The following is a 23,501-nucleotide window of genomic DNA, read 5'->3' as shown; positions in this document are numbered from 1 at the left end:
CGGAGAGCCTCGGCTATATAAGAGGCCGCCCCCTCGATCTGCAGGGCCACTCGCCGCCTCCACCTCCCGCGCAATCCCTAAACCTAGAACCGCCAACTCCTTTTTCGCTAGAACCGCCAACGCCATGGCCAGCGGCAACGCGTCCAGTGCCTACCTCTCTGTCGTCGAGGACGTCGTCTCCAAAGTTCGTAAGGACTTTACGAACTCCGGCGTTGGCGACTCCGTCCTCAACGAGCTCCAGGCTCTCTGGGAGACGAAGTTGCTGCACTGTGGCGCAATCTCAGCGAACATCGACCGCAACAGGGCTCCCCACGCTGGAGCGTCTGCTGGCGGCGCGACTCCACCGGTGCACCATCTCAACGTGCCCTACGAGGCCACGTCCGAGGAGTACGCCACCCCAACCGCCGACATGCTCTTCCCACCGACCCCGATCCAGACGCCACTACCAGAGGGGATTGATACGGGGCCGTGGGACTATGCCCCATCGCCGATCGGTGACATGAGAAACGGCATGGGGATGATGAATGGGGCTGATCCAGAGACTGGCCGCCCAAGCCCTTTCATGCAACCTCCATCGCCCTGGATGAATCAGAGACCACTGGGGCTTGATGTGAACCTTGCTTTTGCTCATGATGAGGAGATCCGGATGATGATGCAACCCCGGCCACTGACGACTAAGGATTTTCTCATGATGTCTTCTGGAAAACGGAAGAGGGATGAATATCCTTCTGCTGCCTCATTTGTGCCACAGCAGGATGGATGTGCAGATCAGGTTGCGGGTGATGGTGATGATGATGAACCTCCTCTCAATGAAGATGACGACGACGATGACGACATTGATGATGACTTTGATGACACGCAGCACCTTGTCCTTGCACAGTTCGACAAGATAACAAGGACAAAGAATCGCTGGAAGTGCACTCTGAAGGGTGGAATCATGCATTTGAACGGCAGAGATGTTCTGTTCAGCAAGGCTTCAGGAGAGTTTGATTTTTGAATTTCATTTCATGGTAAAGATGATATTTTAGGTGCCTGCTGTATGAACTGTCTTTAACACAAAGGAAGGGAAGGTGACAAAAGAGTTGTGGCGAGTTTGGCACTATGATCATGTCTCGTGTTTTCCTGTTGAGGCTTGCTTCACCCACTTGGTTTGTTGACCATAACTCATGTCACTGTAAAAATGGCACAGTTGGTACGATTGTGGACATTTTCTTGAGATGGTCACTTAAAGCTGGTGGGACGATCTTCTGGTCGGACGATCTTATAGCTCATAAAAATCATCAAGAAACAAGTAGTCGCTGCAGAGTTGTACAGAGAAAAGGGAAAAAGAGAAGGCACTGTCTATTCTTAAGTCGACTGATTTTTCTTTTTATGTCTAATTTCTGTCCTATGATGTGCTACCACGTGTCTTGATTTGATTTTTGATTTTGTCCTATCAGCGTGTTTGGCAAAAAATGGGAAAGGGAATGGGAGTTTAATGTAGGGAGTTGTATTGAGATTAGACATGGGATGAGTCGTTTTATTCCCAATCCTCTGTTTGGCGTATGATGAAAATTATGTGTGAGAGTTTGATGAGAAATTGTATTCCCGTGTTTGGTTCGTGGGAATTGACAAGGAAATAGACAAGGGAAATTAACATAAGTTATGATGAAGGGCTAAGATTGACTCACTAAAACAATTCCCTTCCAACTCCCACCCCCTCCCCTGTTAATAAAACGGTGGGAGTTAGAGTCTCAAGTCCCATGACTATTCCCTTATCAATTTCCAATCCCCCTAACCAAACAATAGATTTGAAGTCTCGTACCCCTTCAATTCCCATTCCCTAGCTCTAACTACCCTCAACCAAACATGCTGTATGAATCTGAAAGCTGAATGACCAATGATAGAAAGAAAGATGACTGAAAACCTTACAAGAACTGAACACTGAAACCTCAAGATAGATAGAGAAGGGGACTGAATAAACGAGACTCAAAGGTGGTTGAGAAACATTTACTAAAGACTGAAGAAAGATGACTTGAAAGGAAATAAATGGAGAAGGAAAGAGTAAGAACGACACCCAGGAATAGACTACCAGAGTGAGATCAATAGTGTGCAACTATTGCCCAAAACTGAACTGACAACTATCACTGAAACAACTGACATGACTGAAGCAAAGTGGTATAGAGAATTGATCCAATATGGATGGAATCATGAATAGTCATTGGTTTAGTTTTTTTATACTCCTAAATTAAACTTGCTATCTTTGGAGCAATATTTATCCAGGAAGCCTCCGCCAAGATCCAATTTATTTAAACCCATATTAAAATTCTATCATATGAATGAAACATAGTTTGAAAAAGACGACTAAACAAGTTTGCTTAAAACTTATTTATTCTTAAATTTCCACCCTCAATGGATGGCTTGAGATGATCAATCTTGAAGTGAGAAGAGAAGGATTGACTCTTCCTCAATAAATAACTGGAGAAAGATAACTGAAATAATCCTGAAAACTGAAAAAAAAAACAAGTTCAGTTGGTGAAAATATAAATGACAAAGGAACAAAATGAAAAAATAATGAAAATTACTGAAACTACAACTGAACAAACACATCAAGGATGAAACCTGAAACCTGAAAATGCATGACTGAACCTGAAGAATAAAGAATGAGGACTAAAACTAAACCAGAAGATAAATGACCACAAAAGTAGGAATTCTTAAGACTGAAAAACAATAAAATGAAAAAGTAAAAGAAAAAGAGACACCAAAGAGAAAATCATGATCACTACTTCGTCACTCGATGCGGTGCTCTCCTCATAGCTCTCTCTTTTCGACAGATTGTCATCAGGATCGTAGTTGGGCTCGTAACAACCACTAAATGACATGTGCCCCATAATCCACAACCCTCCTGCTGAAAAAAGAAGGCATCATTCCAGTGCATTCTTGTATTTTCGCATGTGGTTAGCTAAAAACTGAAAGGAAAAAGAATGGTCTGAAATATGACTACCTTAACCCTAATCCTGACAAAGTTATCTTTATGCTGTCTGTTTATGGTTCTTGGTGGGCATCTTTTCTAATCAATACACACTCGAACAGAAAAGTTGCACCATATTTTGTTTCAGCATTTCTTCAGGCTTAACGTACTTGGGCGTGCATAGTAAAAAAATGATTGTGTTAAAACACTCAAACGGCATGAATAAAATTAGTCGGTACCGACTGTACCCAACTACCCATCCCAAAACTTTCAGTACTGATGATAGGTTCATGGGAATAGACAGTGACAACTAACTAAATGAAAAATCAGCCAAAGGACTGAATATTGGCTGATAAATATATATATACATTGTTTCCATTCAGGGATTCATTTGATGTTTGCATATACATTGGCTAAAATGTTTTTTCTGAAACTAAGCACAGCTTTGAACTCTCTGAACTTAACTCGTGTGAGAAGTGAACTCTGCATGCATTCTTCAGTTAACAAGGCAGAGCACCATGGGAATTCAGACAAAATGATCTGACTTTGACGCCTATCTTGTGATACTTGACATCTAACTCAAATGACAGTACCAAAAAAATGAGTGGGAATCACACCATTTACTAACAAACGCAGAACTAGAAACTTAATCTTATGTGTTGTCAGATGAATCTCAATGCCAGGAGGTAAATCACGCCATTTACTAAAATCAAGATAGTTAGTTTAGAATGTGGTGCGGTACTTTTTAGTGTGTTGACTGCCAATAGGCAGCAATGCTTGTCACTGCTTCGCTGATTAGCTTCCTAGCATTTCTTATTTTCAACTGTAATATTTTTTTTTTGAATTGTTTGGATTGCTTACGACATATGTTATGTGGTTTTTTCAACTATATACATACAAGTTAGTATCCCTTGTATCCCTAGAAGTGTTGAATCATAAGAGGAAAATAGTTAGCGAAGGGAATGGAGTACATATAGGCATGCTCTCATGGCTGGTATGAGATGTTACAGATATCACGTGTTGCTTGTTTAGGTCATATTAATATGACATGCTAGAGCTGATGTGGGTCATGAATGCAAGGTGTGAGAAGGGGCTTCCATGTTTCGGGATATTCATCGTCAATGTTATGTATCCGTCCCATAATGTAAGACGTTTTTGTAAGTTAAACTAGCTTGCAAAAACGTCTTACATTATGGGACGGAGTAATAGTTGATATTCTTGACATCTAAGATTTTTGTGCTTTTATTAGAAACTTGATGATGTGTTCTTTATTGTCAGATTAGTGGCAGAAGTGAGACCGGTTAGTACTTGTTTTCTAGCAGCATCCTTTCCCACATATGCTATTTTTCTCACATCCGGCTAGTAATTGCTTTTTAGATAGATACCCGGGGCGACTCGGGCGGGTTCCCAACCTTAGCCGCCCCGCTCCCGAATCCACTTCCCCTCACCCCGCCGCCGTCGGAGGACGCCGACGGCAGTGGCGGGGATCCTCCTCTCTCCTAGTTTTCAGTTGGAACATGCATAGTCCCCTTCCCTGCTCCCTCTCGACCCCGTAACCCTCGCTGCCGCCGCCACCTTTCCCGCCCGATCTCGGCCGGTTTCGGCGGGCCTCGCTAGCACGCAGGCCAGATCAGGGTTCTCCTCCCGCCGCTCCTCCCTTTCCTCCCTCTCGTTCCCCCCGCGTCGCCTCCCCGAGCGAGGCGACCGGGGGGCTCCTCTCGCCGCCCCCAGCGCCCCCTCCCCTAGCGCTCCTCCCGCCACCGGTGGCCTGCGCCACCGGGCCCTGCCCGCGTGGTGTCGTCGTCGGCGGCGGCCTCGTCCTTCCCTGCGCGCGGTGCCCTCACTCGGGTGGGGGTGACCCGCGGCGGTGCTCCTTAGTCTGCAGAGGTTCCGGCGGCGGCGGCTGCTCCGGCGGCGTGGCTCCGGGTGGCCAGGGGGCGGTGACGCGGCCACTTGGCGGCGGGCTGGCGCGGTGGATGGTGGCGACGCCCTCCCGGCCCAGATCTGGCCCCCGTTGGGCCCCATCTAGGTCTGGGCGGGCCTGGCTCGATCTCGTCTACGACGGCTCTGGCAGGGGCAAAGGAGGTGCAGCTTGTGCGGGGGGTTGTGGAGACGGCGGTGCGCCTACTGCAGCACGGCGACGGGCGCTTCATGAGCCCCTTTTGGGCTCGGCCGGGCCTCGAGGGCCCGATATTCTCCTCTCGCTGTGTCCGGTCGATGACCGCCGACGGCGGTGGAGGTTGTCTCGTCCCGCGTGCTGCTGTCGCTACCGCTGCCGCTCCTCATTCCTAGCCGCTCCCTTTCGACCTCGTCGTTCTCGCTTCGTTGACCATGGTGAGGTGGCGGTGATGATGGCAAGACCGTGGTGGCGCATGTTGGTGGGCGGCATGAGTGGTGGAGTGCATCAGACCATTCAGGGATGTGGGTGATTGGTGGAGGGGAGAAATCCCTGCCGGCTTGTCAGCACCAACGCGGCGACGCTCGTGGGTGCCACCATTCCTTCCTGAAGGGCGTCGAGTATTCCCCTTCCCCTCGCCCCTCCGTGTACTTGGGGAAACCCTAGGACTTGTCCGGGCAGCAGCGTCGTCGTCGTCGTTCCCTCCCTGAAGGTGTTGCTTGGTATGCGGAGGTTCGAGATGCTAGGTGTGAGGTGGTAAATCTCCGGTGGGCGCAGCGGTTGCGGGTCATCATCGTTTTCGTCGATCTGACGCTGTCGACATTTTCTCTCTCTTCTTTCTCTTTTGTTTCTTTTGGGTGTGCTTGTGTTGTTTGCCCCAGCATTGGACTCTTTGTTGTATCAGGTGGTTGTTATATCTATATAGCAAGGCGAAAGCCTATTTCGTGATCCTCCTCTCTCCCGCGTCTCACGGGTGGTGCGGATCCCTTGCGTGTGCGGAGGCGCGTCAGGTCTGGTGGCGGCGGTGGCTGGCCCTGTCGCAGGCGACGGCGACTCCGGCGCGACGGGCAGCCCGGTCACGGGCGGCGGCGACTTATGCTGCGGGCGGCGGGTCATCTGGCTTCGGATCGGCGACGACATGGAGGGCCTGGTGGGCGGCTTGGTGGCACCTCCGGTCAGATCTGATCTGGCCGGTGAAGCTGGCGGTGGTGGCCATCTCCTCCGTCGGACGTGGTCGGCTTGAGGTTGGATGATCAGATCTTGAGATCCGTCATCTAGTTCCGGCTGCGAGTCGGGAACACATAGTTGCCGGTGAAAACCGAGCCGATGGTAGGCGATGGCGACGTTCTACGCTGTTACTTGATGAAGGCATCGTCGTGCAACGATTGTCGACCCACTCGTGCTGCTCCGGGGGAAACCTTAGGATCTGGTCTTCCAGATCGGACGATGGCGGTACTACGGTGCCATTTCTCTCTTGGAAGCATCGTTTGTGAAGCAACGCTGGAAGACAGAGGCAGGAGGTGGAGCGGCTTCGTCTTGCATAGAGCTTCGGTAGAGATGTCAAGTCATGCCTGGCCGACAGGTGCTACGCTGTGTCATGCCTGGTCGGTAGGTGCTACACACGACAGAGCTTCCAGAATCTTCGTGTCTGGATGGACGAGCGCGGGGCGGTGGCGCTGTTGGGCGCCGTGATGGCGTCGATGGATGGACGGACTAGCAAGGGTGATGCGGATTTTTATCTTGAAGATGGGTCAGTGGTATGGTGATGATGGCGGCGTCTAAAATGTGTGCATATGATGTACGCTTTAGGTTTGCTGCACCGGCTGTTCGTTCCGCTGCGTTATGTATCATGGATCCGCGACGACAGCGGTTTAGATATGGGGAGTGAGAGCACTCCACATTATCAAGTTTTGTAGGTGTGAGTGGTGGCTTCGGGTGGATTGATGTATGTTCTTGTTTGACCTTGGTGAAATAATAAATAAAGATGGCCGCATGCATCGATTGACGCAGAGGCCAGGGGTTTTAACCTCTTTTTCCAAAAGAATGCTATTTTTCTCAACTTAAACAATTCAATGCATGACGTGTTTGTTGTTGGTTACAATTCCCTTCAATTTCGAGCGTGATCTTGCTGGAATGTAGCCAGCTCCCAGCTATGCTTTGGTTTTGATTAGCACTTTGAAAACGCTGAAGATTGCACACTGACTTTTAGTTTGGGGATTAAATGGTAGGCAGAAGAATCTTATGTCTGCTATACTTTCAGGTGTCATTTGGGGGATTTGGAAAGCGAGGAACCTTGCGTGTTTTCAGCACATTTGGCCGTGTGAGCCGATTAATGTGATTTTTCAGATATGCTAATGGATTAAATTTTGAAGTTTATAGCAGGGAAAAGAGGGGAAGAATGACACGGAGGACTGGCTACGGTGGTCTGTAAGACTTCTGGCACAAGTCGTTCTTGATGTCTTCAGCGCTAGCAGAAGATAGAAGTCCTGGATCCTGAGGCTGATTGTGTGAGATTCCCTGACATGTGCGTTCTCAACCGTGCCCATCAAGATAGTATTGTTCTTGGAGAAGCCTTTGCCGATGCCTCGCATTCTTAAAACTCTGGGTAGTTGAGCAGTCCTGAGTGTGCGTGATTGCCACTAGGTAACAAACCGTTTGTCTCTGCTTCGCTCCTCAACTTTCTAATGGATTTTCTTACTCATGATTATACTCCATACCCTTTTTATAAAAAAACAATATGATTTTCAGTCGCTATGATATACGCTCATATTAAATACTACTCCCTCCATTTCGTATTAGTTGTCCCTGATTTAGTACAATCAACGACAACTAATATGGAACGGAGGGAGTAGCTACAAAACAACGATCAACAAACAGCAACAACGACCAACCTTGCACCAACCATCTTACCGAAAAAGGGTTCCCCGCTTTGTATTTCAAAGCAACCAACACCGAGTACAGATAACGCTGTGGCGAGCAGCACAACACACCAAGAGAAAAAGAAGAAGAAACAAATGCCAACCACGGCAGCTTGGCAAAGCGAGGATGACCCACCACCGCGGCGCCCACCGAAAACAAAACACCACAGACCGAGGCTCCGATCCGCCGCGTACCAAGCAGCACCTCCAAGAAGGGATGCGACGCCGACGACGCTGCTGCCCGGATGAGTCCTCAGGTTTCCCCGGGCACGCGGAGGGAGGTGGGGGGTGGCTACCACCGACACCCTCCAGGGAGGAACGGTGGCACCCGCAGGTGTCACCGCGTCGGGGCTGAAGCCGGCAGGGATTTCTCTCGCAGGCCAACTCCAACTGCCCAACCAAACGGAACCGACCGCCAAACCGCCGCCCATCACCATGCGCCAATGCAGTAGCGCCGCCACCCACACCGCCTCACTACGAACACCACCACGAGGCCAAGAGGACCGGAGAGAAGCTCACCACGACAGGAGCAGCAACATCAACGCCGAGCGGGAGGGAACCACCGCCACCGCCGTCGGGCGTGAGGCCCGTGCCTCCGGCACCGTCGCGGTAGCCGTCCGGACGCGGCAGCGGGGCATGTCGGGCCACCCCTGGCCCAGCCAGGCCCAAAGCGGGCCCGTTAAGCCCCGTCGACCGTGATGCAGCAGGCCGGCGTCGTCGCCGCCGGCACCCAGCCACGCGTCGCATCTCCCCCACCTCCCAGAAGCCACACCGGAGCCATCCTCGCCGCCGGCCCGCCCAGTCCCAGATGGGGCCCGAAGGGCCCAGATCTGGGCCGAGCGGACGGTGCCAGATCCCGCCGCCGCGCCGCCCTGCCGCCCAGTTGCTCGCCTGCATGCGCCACGGAGCCTCGCCGCAACGCCAGACCGCCGCCGCCTAGATGCACCCCTTGGAGCCGCTCCGCCCGCGCCGGAGAGCGACCGGGAGGGGAAGGGCCAGGAGGCCGCCGCCACCAGCAGCCCCAGGGCCAAGCCGGCCGCGGGCGCCGGCGCCGGCGGCGAGAAGGAAGAAGGAAGGGGGGAGCTTGGAGGGAGGAGGCCTGACGCGCGGCCGGTCGCCCGTCGGGGGGAGGGGAGGGGGGGGGGGCGACGCGGTCATGAGAGAGAAGGGGGTCGCGAGAGGATTTGTCTCGTTTAATTTCTTCACCAACCATGTTTTGACATCACAAAGAGAACGAACACTAGTAGAAACCAGGGCTGCCGTTCGGGCCTGGCCAGCCCATTAGTCCCGGTTCTTCAAGAACCGGGACCCATGGGGGTATTAGCCCCGGTTCGTGAGCCCAGGGGGGCGGCCGGGGCCTCGTGGGCATTGGTCCCGGTTCGTGTGGAACCATTTGTCCCGGTTCAAGCCACGAACCGGGACCAATGGTCCTCGCTCCTTGCCCACAACCATTGGTCCCGGTTCGTGTCTTGAACCGGGACATAAGGGGGTGCTTTAGTCCCGGTTCATGCCATGAACCGGGACAAATAACTTGCCTATATATACCCACCGCAGCGGCAGAGCACTCCACAGTGCTTTGTTTTTTTCAATCCGGCGAGGAGAGGGCATTTGGGTGCTCTAGTTCACCTCCTATGCACATGAGGTGTTCGATGAAATGCCCGAGCCACACTAGTTAAGCTTTCTCCTCTCGAAGCTCGACCTCGGAGCTCCATTTTTCTCGAGATTTGTCTAGATTTAGCGGTCCGTCATGCCCCGTCCCCGTTTTCACCGCCGTTGATCGCCCGCGCCGATCTCGTCACTGGCACCACCGTGGTGAGCCTCTTGTTCTTATCTTCTTTCTGATACTTGTTTGATTTTCTTACTTTAGATAGATATTTGTCTGATTTTCTTACTTTTGACACACATAATTATATATAATGCACGCAGATGAACCGACAATGGATGTATGGTGACAGACACACCTCTGAGTACATTAAGGGCGTGCATAATTTTCTCGAAGTGGCTGAGGCAAACAAGCAGAATGGTTTTATGTGTTGTCCATGCACTAAATGTGGGAATACGAAGTTTTACTCTGACCGGAAAATCCTTCACACCCACCTACTTTACAAGGGTTTCATGCCACACTATAATGTTTGGATGAGGCACGGAGAAATAGGGGTTATGATGGAAGACGACGAAGAAGAAGAGGACGATGAAAACTATGTGCCCCTTGAATACGGTGATGCTGCAATGGGGGGAGCTGCTGAAGATCAAGAGGAACCAGACAATGTGCCCGATGATGCTGCAACGGGGGAAGCTGCTGAAGATCAAGAGGAACCAGACGATGTGCCTGATGATGATCTCCGCCGGGTCATTGTCGATGCAAGGACGCAATGCGAAAGTCAAAAGGAGAAGCTGAAGTTCGATCGCATGTTAGAGGATCACAAAAAAAGGGTTGTACCCCAATTGCGAAGATGGCAACACAAAGCTGGGTACCGTACTGGAATTGCTGCAGTGGAAGGCAGAGAATGTTGTGCCTGACAAAGGATTTGAAGCTACTGAAAATATTGAAGAAGAAGCTTCCAAAGGATAATGAATTGCCCGACAGCACGTATGCAGCAAAGAAGGTCGTATGCCCTCTAGGATTGGAGGTGCAGAAGATACATGCATGCCCTAATGACTGCATCCTCTACCGCAGTGCGTACGAGGATTTGAAAGCATGCCCGGCATGCGGTGCATTGCGGTATAAGATCAGACGAGATGACCCTGGTGATGTTGACGGCGAGCCCCGTAGGAAGAGAGTTCCTGCGAAGGTGATGTGGTATGCTCCTATAATACCACGGTTGAAATAACTGTTCAGAAACAAAGAGCATGCCAAGTTGATGCGATGGCACAGTGAGGACCGTAAGAAAGACGGGAAGTTAAGAGCACCAGCAGACGGGTCGCAGTGGAGAAAAATCGGGAGAGAGTACTGGGCTGAGTTTGCACATGACCCAAGGAACGTATGGTTTGGTTTAAGCGCGGATGGCATTAATCCTTTCAGGGAGCAGAGCAGCAATCACAGCACCTGGCCCGTGACTCTATGTATGTATAACCTTCCTCCTTGGATGTGCATGAAGCGGAAGTTCATTATGATGCCAGTTCTCATCCAAGGCTCTAAGCAACCCAGCAACGACATTGATGTGTATCTAAGGCCATTAGTTGAAGAACTTTTACAGCTGTGGAATGGATACGGTGTACGTGTGTGGGATGAGCACAGACATGAGGAATTTAACCTGCACGCGTTGTTGTTTGTAACCATCAACGATTGGCCCGCTCTCAGTAACATTTTAGGACAGACAAACAAGGGATACCACACATGCACGCACTATTTAGCTGACACCGAAAGTATATACCTGGGAAGCTGCAGGAAGAATGTGTACCTGGGCCATCGTCGATTTCTTCTGACCAACCATCAATGTCGAAAGAAAGGCAAGCATTTCAAAGGCGAGGCAGATCACCGGAAGAAGCCCGCCATGCGTACCGGTGATTACGTACTTGCTATGGTCAATGATTTACACATAATCTTTGGAAAGGGTCCCGGCGGACTAGCTGTTCTGAGTGACGCTGAGGGACACGCACCCATGTGGAAGAAGAAATCTATATTTTGGGACCTACCCTACTGGAAAGACCTAGAGGTCCGCTCTTCGATCGATGTGATGCACGTGACGAAGAACCTTTGTGTGAACCTGCTAGGCTTCTTGGGCGTGTATGGGAAGACAAAAGATATAGCTGAGGCACGGGAGGACCTGCAACATTTGCACAAAAAAGACGTCATGCCTCCAAAGCAGTATGAAGGTCCTGCCAGCTACGCTCTTACCAAAGAACAGAAGGAAATCTTCTTTGTATGCCTAATTAGTATGAAGGTCCCGACTGGCTTCTCGTCGAATATAAAGGGAATAATAAATATGGCAGAGAAAAAGTTTCAGAACCTAAAGTCTCATGACTGCCACGTAATTATGATGCAACTGCTTCCGGTTGCATTGAGGGGGCTTCTACCGGAAAACGTACGATTAGCCATTGTGAAGCTATGTGCATTCCTCAATGCAATCTCTCAGAAGGTGATCGATCCAAAAATCGTACCAAGGCTAAGGAGTGATGTGGTGCAATGTCTTGTCAGTTTCGAGCTGGTATTCCCACCATCCTTCTTCAATATCATGACACACATTCTAGTTTATTTAGTTGACGAGATTGTCATTCTGGGCCCCGTATTTCTACACGATATGTACCCCTTTGAGAGGTTCATGGGAGTCCTAAAGAAATATGTCCGTAACCGCGCTAGGCCAGAAGGAAGCATCTCCATGGGCCATCAAACAAAGGATGTCATTGGGTTTTGTGTTGACTTCATTCCTGTCCTTAAGAAGCTAGGTCTCCCTAAATCGCGGTATGAGGGGAGACTGACTGGAAAAGGCACGCTTGCAGGGATGGATATTCTTGGTCTCAAGCACACTACACAGTTCTACAGAACTCTACCTTGGTGACCCCTTATGTCGATGAACACAAGAACAGTGTGTGCTCCAAACACCCGGAGCAGTGCGACGACTGGATTGCATGTGAACACATCAGGACTTTCAGCAGTTGGTTGGAAACACGTCTCAGAGGTGAAAACACTGTTTGTGAGGAGTTGTACTCGTTGTCCAGGGGACCATCTTCGACTGTAATGATTTGGAAAGGATACAAGATAATTGGGAATATATTTTACACGATCGCCCAAGATCAAAAGAGCACCAACCAAAACAGCGGTGTCCGCTTTGATGCAGCCACCGAGAGGGGAAAGGACACATATTATGGTTACATAGTGGACATATGGGAACTTGACTACAGAGTAGATTTTAAGGTCCCTTTGTTTAAATGCAACTGGGTCAATCTGTCAGGAGGCGGGGTACAGGTAGACCCATAGTACGGAATGACAATAGTGGATCTGAACAATCTTGGGTACACTGACGAACCGTTCGTCCTAGCCAATGATGTGGCACAGGTTATCTATGTGAAGGACATGTCTACCAAACCGAGAAAAAGAAAAAATAAGGAAGCGAATACATCATACGATGAGCCAAAGCGCCACATAGTTCTTTTAGGAAAAAGGGACATCGTGGGAGTGGAGGGTAAGACATACATGTCCGAAGATTATGAAAAGTTTCATGAAATTCCTCCCTTCGAAGTCAAGGCTGACCCAAGCATCCTGATAAATGATGAAGATTATCCATGATTACGGAGCAATAAGGAAAGGACACAAGCGAAGAAAAAGTGAAGACTTTGTCCACAACTATTATGATGATACCATGCCAACTTTCAACCTTTTCGTAGTTCATTTGAAATGCCTATTGTAACAGACAAGTTTCCGTATGAAATCCTGATACTTCGAAAGAGATTGTCCATTTTGTACATGAAGTGCATCCAGTTTTTGCCGTAACCCACTCAACTTTCTTGCACATGCTATGTGGATGAAATGATGATACCATGCCAACTTCCAACTTTTTCAGAGTTCATTTGAAATGTTTTTCAATTTCAGGGTCTTATAGCTCAAAATAATCAGTAAATGCATGAAAAATAACAAATGAATTCAGAAAGGGTTGAAAATTGATGATGTGGCTTTGAATGGTGCATTTTGAACACACAAAAATTCAGGAGTTCAAATAAGTTTTAAAAAATGAAATCCATGTGTAACAGATGAGTTTCCGTATGAACCCCTGATACTTCGAAAGAGATTGTCCATTTTGTACACGAAGTGTATCCAGTTTTTCCCATAACCCTCTCAACTTTTTAGCACATGCTATGTGGGTGAAATGATGATACCATGCCAACTTTCAACCTTTTCAGAGTTCATTTGAAATGCTTTTCAATTTCAAGGTCTTATAGCTAAAAAAAACCCAGTAAATGCTTTTCTAAAACTCTAATAGCAAAATCAACTAAAAAGCTTTTATAAACCTCTAGTATTTTTTAAACTAAAATTATATAAAATTTATGCAACTAAAACTATCAAAGTATTTTCTGTTCAAAACATGAAAAGCAAAAATAATTATCATAAAGAATTTTTTGTTAGAAACTTTAGTAGCAAAAAGAATTGTCATAAAGATTTTTTTTTGATAGAAACTAAAATAACAAAATCTGTTTTTCAATATAATGATAAAACGCAGTAATATTAAATAGCAGGAAAAAGAATCACTCCAAATATATTTTTATAGTGAAGTTATTCACAAACTAGTGATTCACACAAATTTCAAAGAATTAAAATTTAAACTATTCAAATTTGGAAACTAATGGAGTAACAGAAAGATTATAATTATTCTGAGCTAAAAGAAAAAAGAACAAAAAAATAAAGAAAAAATCAAAAGAAAATAAATAATTCAAAGCAAAAAATAAAACAAAAAAATAAAAAAAGTGCCACCTAAAGGGCCACCACGGCCTGAATACGACTAGAAACCCAACAATGGGCCAGGATTCAGGCCCCGCAGTAGGCCCAATAGGCCCACAGGCACATATAGTGCGTTTAGGCCCGGAAGCCTGCATTTGAGAGGAGCTCGAGAGGGCAGCGGGACTGGGGCTTATAAACCACTCTCGAACTCCCTCAGCTAGCGAGGTGGGACTAAACTTTCGTGCCGCGACGCGGGCAACACAAGACCTTTAGTCCTGGTTGGTGCTACCAACCGGGACTAAAGGGGTGCATTGGTCCCGGTTGGTGGCACAAACCGGTACCAATGCCCCCCTTTAGTCCCGGTTGGTGCCACCAACCGGGACCAAAGGCCTCTGCTTTCCGCCCTTTGGGCTGCTGAAAAGAGGCCTTTGGTCCCGGTTGGTGGCACCAACCGGGACTAAAGGGGGGCATTGGTCCCGGTTGGTGCCACGAACCGGGACCAATGCTCTGGCTATATAACTAGCACTCGTGAAAATTTCGTTCAGTTCATTCTTCCCTGCCCAACGCCGCCAGGCTGCCCGTCTCCGCCTCGTCGTCGCCCCGCACCGTCCCGCGCCGCCCCGACACTGTCGCCGCCCCCCGCCCCGTGCCCCGTGCCCCGCGCCGCCGCCAGCCCCTGCCCCTCGCTGCCCCGCCCGTGCGGCCCCTCACCGTCGACCGTCGCCGCGCCGCCCCTCACGCACTATCGCCGTCGCCGTCCCCTGCCCGTCGCCCTCGCCGCGCCCCTCACGCCGTCGCCACCAACCGAGGTTGAATTTTGCTAATTTAATTTGATGTGTAGTTAATTTAGATGTGTAGTAATTTAGATGTGTAGTTAATTGAGTTAGATTTTGTTAGATTTTTTTGTTAAATGTGTAGTTCATAGATTTTTTTTCATATTGTGTTAGATTTTTTTTTCTGTTAATAGATTTTTTTGGGTGATATTATTGTTGAATATGCATGTTTGTATGTTCATATATATGCAAAGATCGAATATGTCAAATTTTTATGATTTTTTTCTGTTCATAGAATTTTTATGATTTTTTCTGTTGTAATTTTGTTCATAGAATTTTAATGATTTTTTTGTTCATAGAATTTTTCTTTGTCAATTTATGTATATGTTCATATTGTGTATGTATAGGAAAATTGTGTATGATCAAAGACATTTATGAATATGTTCATATTTAGAAGAGAGGAAAAAGAAAAATAAGAAGAGAAAGTGTTTAATATAATTAGTTAGAAAAATAATAGAACTATAGCTAAACTAGTTTATTTTTAGTAAGTACTACTTTATTTTATTTATAGTAAGTGCTTAATATATAGTTGAACTAGCTAGTTGATTTAATAAACTACTTTATTTTACTATATATAGAAGTAGTTTATTTTTAATAAGTACTACTTTATTTATTTATAGTAAGTGCTTAGTAGTTGAACTAGTTGATTTAATTAATAAACTACTTTATTTTATTATATATAGAAGTAGTTCCCGCATCGACGTCGACGCTGCCTATCCCGCATCCTCGTCGTCGACTCGGCGGTGGAGGCCTGCTTGATCAGGGCCATGTCCGGGACTGGGCTCCGCCGGGCTGGTATTGGGAGGTGCTAACTTCCGGGGGACGTAGGTTGGTGAGGAGCCAGCCCGTTGTTGACCCGGTCCTTGTTTGGTGGCGGTCGCGTGGTCCAGTGACGGTGCCGAGGGTTTTGGACATCGCGGAGGTGGTATGTCACCGTGTCAGTGAGGAGGACGAGCACGTCCGTCGCTACATGGTTGCGTTGGAGGGCAGGTTCGACAATACCTGACAGGTTCTTCAGGGATCTCATTGGAGCTATGATCCTGTGATGGCTCCTTACCTTTGGTGTCCACCGCCCGCGACGATACCCGTCGGGCGCTACGGTTCTAGCTGTATTAGCGATGCTATGGGTGTGTTTGGATGCCCGTGCTGCACCTGCATGGCATCCCAGATGCAATTTTCAGCTTGTTTGGTAAACTGCATGGCCATCTGAGCCTGGCCCAACCGATGCAAAAAGTACCTTCTCAGCCAGGCTGAGAGCTACGCCCGATTCGGGCGTTCCTTCGATGCATGCACGGGCTGTGCAAAACGCCTGCACCCACCCCGCATCCCGCGTGCAGTTTCACGCAGGGGGGTCGCGACCCCTTCGCCATAACTCCCCCATTTTCTTCCGCCCCTTCCGCCCAACGCTCCTCCTCCCATCCCCTCGCCCGGCCTCAGATTCGCCGCCGCCGTCGCCACATCCTCGCCACCGCCGCCTCCTCCTCATCCTCGCCGCCATCGCCTCCTTCTCCTCCACTCCGCCGCCATCCTGAGATGGGCGCCCTCGACGTTGAGCGCCGGCGAGTGGATCCCACGATGACCTGTGGCTCGTTGCGTCTCGATCCCGTAGCGGTGGGGGATGCTGGTCGGCGGGGAGAGGTGCCCTACACAAGAGCCCGTAGTTCGAGAAGATGGTGTGATGATGTTCGCCACGCGATTTGGATCTCATGGCAGCAGTAGCCGCAAGACCATGGAATGGCAGCAGCAATCAGATCCGTTGTGTCTCAATACTTCGTTTCTACTGTGATGATCTCCAACCATGCTGGCTTGTCATTGGGCTATTGCCATGGCTGATGTTGCCCGCGTATGTTGTTGTATTTGTAAACAAATATTGGCTGTTAATTTTATCTGAAGGAGACATGCTTCCCATGTTTGCTGCAAATAGTACGACCATTATACCAAACAACATCTCACCCAACCAGTGACATCTCATACAACCTACCAAACACATATTCTGTCTGCCAGTCCTACAACACACAATCAACCAAACACATATCTCAGTGTATCATTGCATTAGCCTAGCCAGACCACACTCAGCCAGCATGGTAGATGCGATGCAGCCAAATGTGACCCAGGCATCCAAACACGCCCTATATGTATGATAGTATTCGAGGAGTATTAGTGATAATATTCAACGATGTACGAACACACGAGATGATGTACTTTTGCTTATAATTGAATGCATGCTAATTTGAATACTACTTTATTTTACGATTCGGTTTTGCTTATTGAATGCTCATATTGGAAAAGTACTCCTACTTTGAATGCTAAAATTGAAGAGCACTCTATGCAGAAATCTAGGAGCCCTTCCATCATCCACGCCGTCGTGGGGGTAGTTTCTCCTTCATTCCCGTGTGCTAGACAATTTGGTGTAATAATGCACTCGGAATGAAAGGAGGAGCTACCATCACCGATAGTCAACTCGTGATTAATAATAATAATCTAATTTAGGTTTTGTAGTACATATATTTAATTGTACAAGTTTAATATTTGAATTATGAACATAGGCCGGAAATGTCGTACTCGGACGACGAACACCGCCCGGGGGAGTGCGACTGGTGCCACGACGATCGAGGTATGTGCGACAGGTTCCTTGAGCTGGACGAAGATCGGCGCTTCAGCATTAAGCTCGAGGAGACCTTCGATGTTCATACGGTACGCAATGACGACAATAGTTTTTTTTCGTAATTAAGCACGACTTCAACTATTTTAACGTGTATTTTTTATCTTTTTCAATTCGACTAGCTTATCTCATGCTATGCAAGACGCTATGTCTTGGAGAGGATGGGTTTTGAAGACCATGAAAGTATGGAAACCAAAAAAATTCACCTAAGGTCCCATCATGGTGTGGATTTTAAAGTAAAGCTGTACAATGCTGAGAGTGTAACCTATTTTGGTTGCAAAAATTGGGAAGTACTTTGCAAGATGTATGGTTTTGATGAGGGTATGCTTGTCACCATGGATCTTGGTGATCCTACAATCGAGCAAGACAATATGGACATTTGGGTCCTTGTGGATACACTTCCAATTCTTCCCCCATGTGAGCTTCTCAAACATAGTTATTAAGTAATTTATATTATTTATTTCAAAATAGTTGACAACTTATTTTCATTGACAGTTTATTTTCATTCTTCAAAGAATGTGCGGAAGATGATAGAAAAAACCCACTACACCGATGACTCCGAATTAACTTATAAGGAGAAAAATCATCTGATCGCATTTTGTAATGATCTTGAGAATTACAATATCTACAATCGAACTTCTCAACATTATGGTCAATACGTGCCACTAGTGCACGTGTTGAACTACGGTAACTACCATAGAGATACCCTGGTAAGATTTTTTACTATTACAACATCCGTGCATCTTTTTGCATACTTCTAAAACTAGTACATCATTGCTAACTATGAAGTTATTACTATGTTTTTCAACAGATAATCCTGAATGATTGTGTGCCTCATCTGATGTATACGCACGGTCACCTTGATGTTTTGAACATACAACCAGGTCGTCCTACGAATCTCAACTGTCCATACCGGATTTCTGAAAGAAGTGGAGACATGACAATCAAAGAATGAAGAAAATGTATGGACAGTCGTAAGGAGCTTCTTGGAAGCAAAAGGAAGCGAAGCACAAGAATTGGAGACAGGATGATCTCCATTCTTCATAATGGAGAGTCAGGGTCTATATTGTTTTATGCTATTTTACCTTAAGGGTGTTTAGGTCCTACCTGATACTGATAATCATGTGCTAAGAACAATTATGTAGGATTGGGTTCATTGACTATGAGGATGATGATGGTATGACTTGTTATTAATAACGAGTAAAAGTTGTATGATGATGCATGATTAGTAGGACTTGTTATTATATATGATGATGCATGATGCAAGCATGAGTTATTATATATCAGCGGGTGAAATGAACATAGCAGTAGCGTTGGTAAACCAAGGACGAAGATATAAGAGAGGACACTTCTCTCTATTAGCTAGCTAATAACAACCTAAATTAACCCCCAAAACCCCTAAACCAGCCACTTTTTAAAAAAAAGAAAAACCTCAGCTCCAGCCAGCTGCTGACGCGTGGAACCCTTTTGGTCCCGGTTTATGTCACCAACCAGGACCAAAGGCCCCCTTGCCCGGGCTGCCCGCAGTGGCCACGTGGAGGCCCATCTGTCCCGGTTCGTGTAAGAACCGGGACTAAAGGGGGAGGGCATTAGTACCGACCTTTTTGTCCCAGTTTAAGAACCGGGACAAAAAGCCCTTACGAACCGGGACAAATGCCCTATTTTCTACTAGTGGAAAAAGATTATTCAGTAGCAACGCCTTCGAGAAACACCACTGTCACGGCTCCACAACCATACCCTCTGCCTCAAGTCATCGGTTGTAGATGGCATCTCGCCGTGGAGGCTATCGGTGAAGAGATCTCCCCATGGCCGCCTTCATCGACTAGTGTCAGGACAGAGCCCGACCACTTGTATCTGGTAGCAGCAAGGGAAAGGGGGGAAGGAGAGGTAGGAGGTGGGGTTGTGAGGAAGAGAGAAGATGGCCGCTGTGGGAAGGTAGGAGAGGTGGCCAGTGTTAGGTCATGAGCCTCGAAAGCAAGAGCATGTTGTCATAATAAGGTTAGCAATTGTTTAAATAATTACCCTCGAGCAAAAGGTAGAATCATCACTTGGCTAGGCATTGCCCCCCCCCCCCCCCCCCCCCCCCCACACACACACACACATTGCAGTCCAGTTGGTGGTTGGCGATTTTAATGACCTTTTTTTTTATTGAGCAGTACAAGTTTTACCCGGAAGGAAGACAAATAAATGTAACCAACGAAGCTTTGGTGGTTATTTCTAGGCAAGATTTCATAATTAACCCTTTAATTAGTTCACAGAAGTCCTTTGGGGTAAGAAAATTTAGCATGGCACAAACCTAAAATCATTTTTTAGCCCCGCAAAAAAAGACTATGTCAAAGAAAACGAGCAGTCAGGCTGCTCCATCTAGCGTGCCGGTGGCTGGTGCACGATGTTCCCTCGTGAGATTCTATTCTGCAGGGCTCTCGCCCAGAGATGCTTTGCGAATGCCTCGCATTCCTGAATCTAGATAGTTAGTTTCTAATGCAGTCTGTTCCTTTGAGTGTGTTGATTGCCAGTTGGTAGCAAATGCTCGTCACTGCTTCGCTGCTTAGCTTCCTTTTTCTCGAAAAGGGGACTCCCCGGCCTCTGCATCAGAACGATGCATACGGCCATCTCGCTGCTTAGCTTTCTGATAGCATTTTTTATTGTTCAACTATATGCATGCAAGTTCTTAGCCATCATATCCCTACAAGTGCTGAATCGCAAGAGGAAAATAGTTAGCGAAGGAAATGGAGCACATATAGGCATGCACTCATGGCTCGTGTGAGATGTTACAGATACCATATGTTGCTTGTTTAGGTCACATTAATATGACATGCTAGAGCTAGCGGGTCTGAGTTATGAATGCAAGGTGGGAAAAGGGGCTTTCATGTTCCGGGATATTCATGGTCAATGGTATGTGGTTTATTTTCTTGACCTCTTAAATTTTTTGCGCTCCTATTAAAAACTTGATGGTGTGTTCTTTGTCGACAATAAAGTATCAATCTGTATTCAATCTATAGTTAATCAATGATTTCGGCAATCAGGATATGTAACTACTTAGTTTTGGCAGTTATTTTTCATATGGAACCCCATAGTTCCCAGAGGTTACTTGTCTATGAAAATTTGGCATGACACAAATTAAAAGCCATTTGTCAAGAAAACTTGATGTCTATGTTCTGCCACCAATATACCACACAAGTATGTAAGGAAGACCAAAGAACCTCATGCCACCAACGTGTCAGGCTGCTCCGCCTGGGTGAAGAAGTTATTTTGGAAGTTCTAGCTTAATATCCACAGCATGCACGTCACGGTAGGCTTCTGCTCGGAGAACCCTTGCTGATGTCTCACATTTCTAAAACTCTAGATTGTTCATTCAGAATGTTGTGGTGTCCTTTTGAGTGTCTTGGCTGCCACTAGGTAGCAAATGCTTGCATTCCTTCGCTTCTCAACTCCCTAATAGATGTCCTTTTTTTTTGCGGGTGAATAGATGCCCTATTTTTTTACTATATGCATACAAGTTCCTACCACTCATATCCCAACAAGTGTTGAATCATGAGAGGAAAGTTAGCGAAAGGAGTAGAGTACATATAGGCATACACTCATGGCTTGTGAGAGATGTTATTTATAGTGGAGTTGATAAGAATTAATGGAGCCACGTATTACTATGGTTAGGTCATTTGACATTCTAGAGAGGGTGTGAGTTATGGATGCAAGGTGGGAAAAGGGGCCTTCCATTTTCCACGATATTCATGGTCAATGATATGTTTTTTTTTCAAAAAAGAGGATTACCCCTGGCCTCTGCATCAATTGATGCACACAACCTTATTATTAAAGAAAGTCTCCACAAAGTGCGTAATCCGAAACAAGTTCGCAAGGAAAACAAAAAATGTAAAGTAAGCTCTCACAACCAGCAAAAATAGGACAAGATGACAAGATACATGTCCTATTGTTGGACCGCCATCCAAACCGGTTGTAGATATCCCGTGCTACCGTCTCTCAACGGTTACACCCATAAGCCATATGCTCACTCACTTCCGCATGGCTGAGTAACGACAACACATGGATCCAGCCAGTCGCCTCGAAAATAACCTGCAAAAATTTTGTGATGTTTTTAATATAAAAAATGACATGATTCCGACTATTCCAGATAGCCAAAGTAATGCACACACGTCAACTCGAATATGCGCCGCTGTCTTAGCTCTACCCTGTTTAGCCATGTCTCAAATAAAGTGGCAACACCGTTAGGAGGATTGACATTAACCGACACATTTATTATACGCCACAATAACTTGGCTAGTATAGACATTTGAGGAAAAGATGTTGTATTGATTCATACTGATCACAAAAGCAACATTGTTTACTACCCTCCCAACTACGCTTTGCCAAGTTGTCCTTAGTCAAGATCACTTACTTGTGTACAAACCACATGGTCAATGGTATGTATTTGATATTCTTGACCTCTCATGTTTGTGCGCTTTGGTTCATTCTTCATCGTCAATGAAGTATCAATCTATAGTTAATCACTTGTCTAAAAAAATGTGAAGGTCGGAAAATGTAACCTAATTAGTTTTGGTAGTTATTTGTAGGCGATATTTCCAAAAGTCACTTGTCTAAGAAAAATTGGCATCGCACAATTTAGAAGTCATTGTCAAGAAAACTTGATGGTTCCTTTCTACTGCCAATACGACTCAAACCTCCATACGACACAGCCATATAAAAAAGTAAGAAGTCATCGCCGTTAATCGCGTGAGGCTACTTCGCCTAAGGTGTTGGTGTGTGGTGCATGATTTTCCCATGTGGCTTGCCATTCTGCTAAACTTCCACCTGATATTGCATCCACACCTATACTCAACTACTAAGATGAATTTCTCAAAACAAAACAAAAACTACTAAGATGAACCATCACAACATGTTGTGTACTTTGTCTAGTGGACTTTAGGCAATTGATCAAACTAGCCATTGCCTTTTGTTTTTTAGGGTCTTGGCACGCTAGGTCAGCTGCCCCTAGACTCATGCAGATGAGCTTGGGCATGTGTCAAACAAGCAAAGTAGGGAGGCCGTCTAGTACTTGTTTTTCGGCAGCTTCCTTTCGAGCACACTATGTTATTTTCCTCAACTTAAACATTTCAGTGCATGCTACGTTTGTCCTTGATTTAGATTCCCATCAATTTAATTGTGCTCTGGTTGGTGCTAGGAATGGACAGTTAGTTAAGCTGAATGACATTTGTAGCTAGGTGGTTTTGACAGAAGATTCAGATAAGTTGGTTTTGAAACTAACAGTTTCTGAATCTGTCTCTGTAAAATCTTACTACAATGCCCTGCAACACCACGGTGTTGTTCCATAGAGGTTCATGCGGAAGATTAAAATACCTTTAAGAATCAAAACATTCATTTGGCTGGTGCTTAGTAGGAGTATACTAACTAGAGATGGTCTGGTCCATAGAGGTGGAAAGCGTATCAATCAATGCTTGTTTTGTACTCCCTCCGTCCGGAAATACTTGTCGGAGAAATAAATGTATCTAGACGTATTTTAGTTCTAGATGCATCCATTTTTATCAATTTCTCTGACGAGTATTTCCGGACGGAGGGAGTAGTTGGGATGAATCTATCTCTCACATTGTTTCACCTGTCCCGTGTCTAGACATGTATGGAATGTAGCCAGGCGTGCTTTTGGTTCCGATTACCACTTTACAAACGCTGAAGATTGCATAACATGGGGACTTGTCTTGGAGGCTGGAATGGTAGGCAAACGAATCTTATGTCTGTTACACTTTCAGCTGTGACTTGGGGGATTTGGAAAGCGAGGAACATTGTGTGTTCTCAGCTTTCAGCACATATGGCCGCGCGATCCTATTGATGTGATTTTTCAGATATGCAACTGGATCA

General features: G+C 46.7%; 1 protein-coding gene across 1 annotated transcript; it reads left to right on the top strand.

Moving 5' to 3' along the window:
- Positions 1 to 62: 62 nt before the first annotated feature.
- LOC123117189 (transcription initiation factor IIA subunit 1) lies at positions 63 to 1,099 on the top strand. Its single transcript, XM_044538010.1, has one exon. It carries the CDS (start codon positions 125 to 127, stop codon positions 995 to 997), a length of 873 nt encoding a protein of 290 aa, XP_044393945.1. The 5' UTR covers positions 63 to 124; the 3' UTR covers positions 998 to 1,099.
- Positions 1,100 to 23,501: the final 22,402 nt, after the last annotated feature.

Source organism: Triticum aestivum, chromosome 5B (assembly GCF_018294505.1).
Source record: "Triticum aestivum cultivar Chinese Spring chromosome 5B, IWGSC CS RefSeq v2.1, whole genome shotgun sequence".
In the NCBI taxonomy this organism is placed as follows: Eukaryota; Viridiplantae; Streptophyta; class Magnoliopsida; order Poales; family Poaceae; genus Triticum; species Triticum aestivum.
This window is presented reverse-complemented; position numbering and strand designations above follow the sequence as displayed.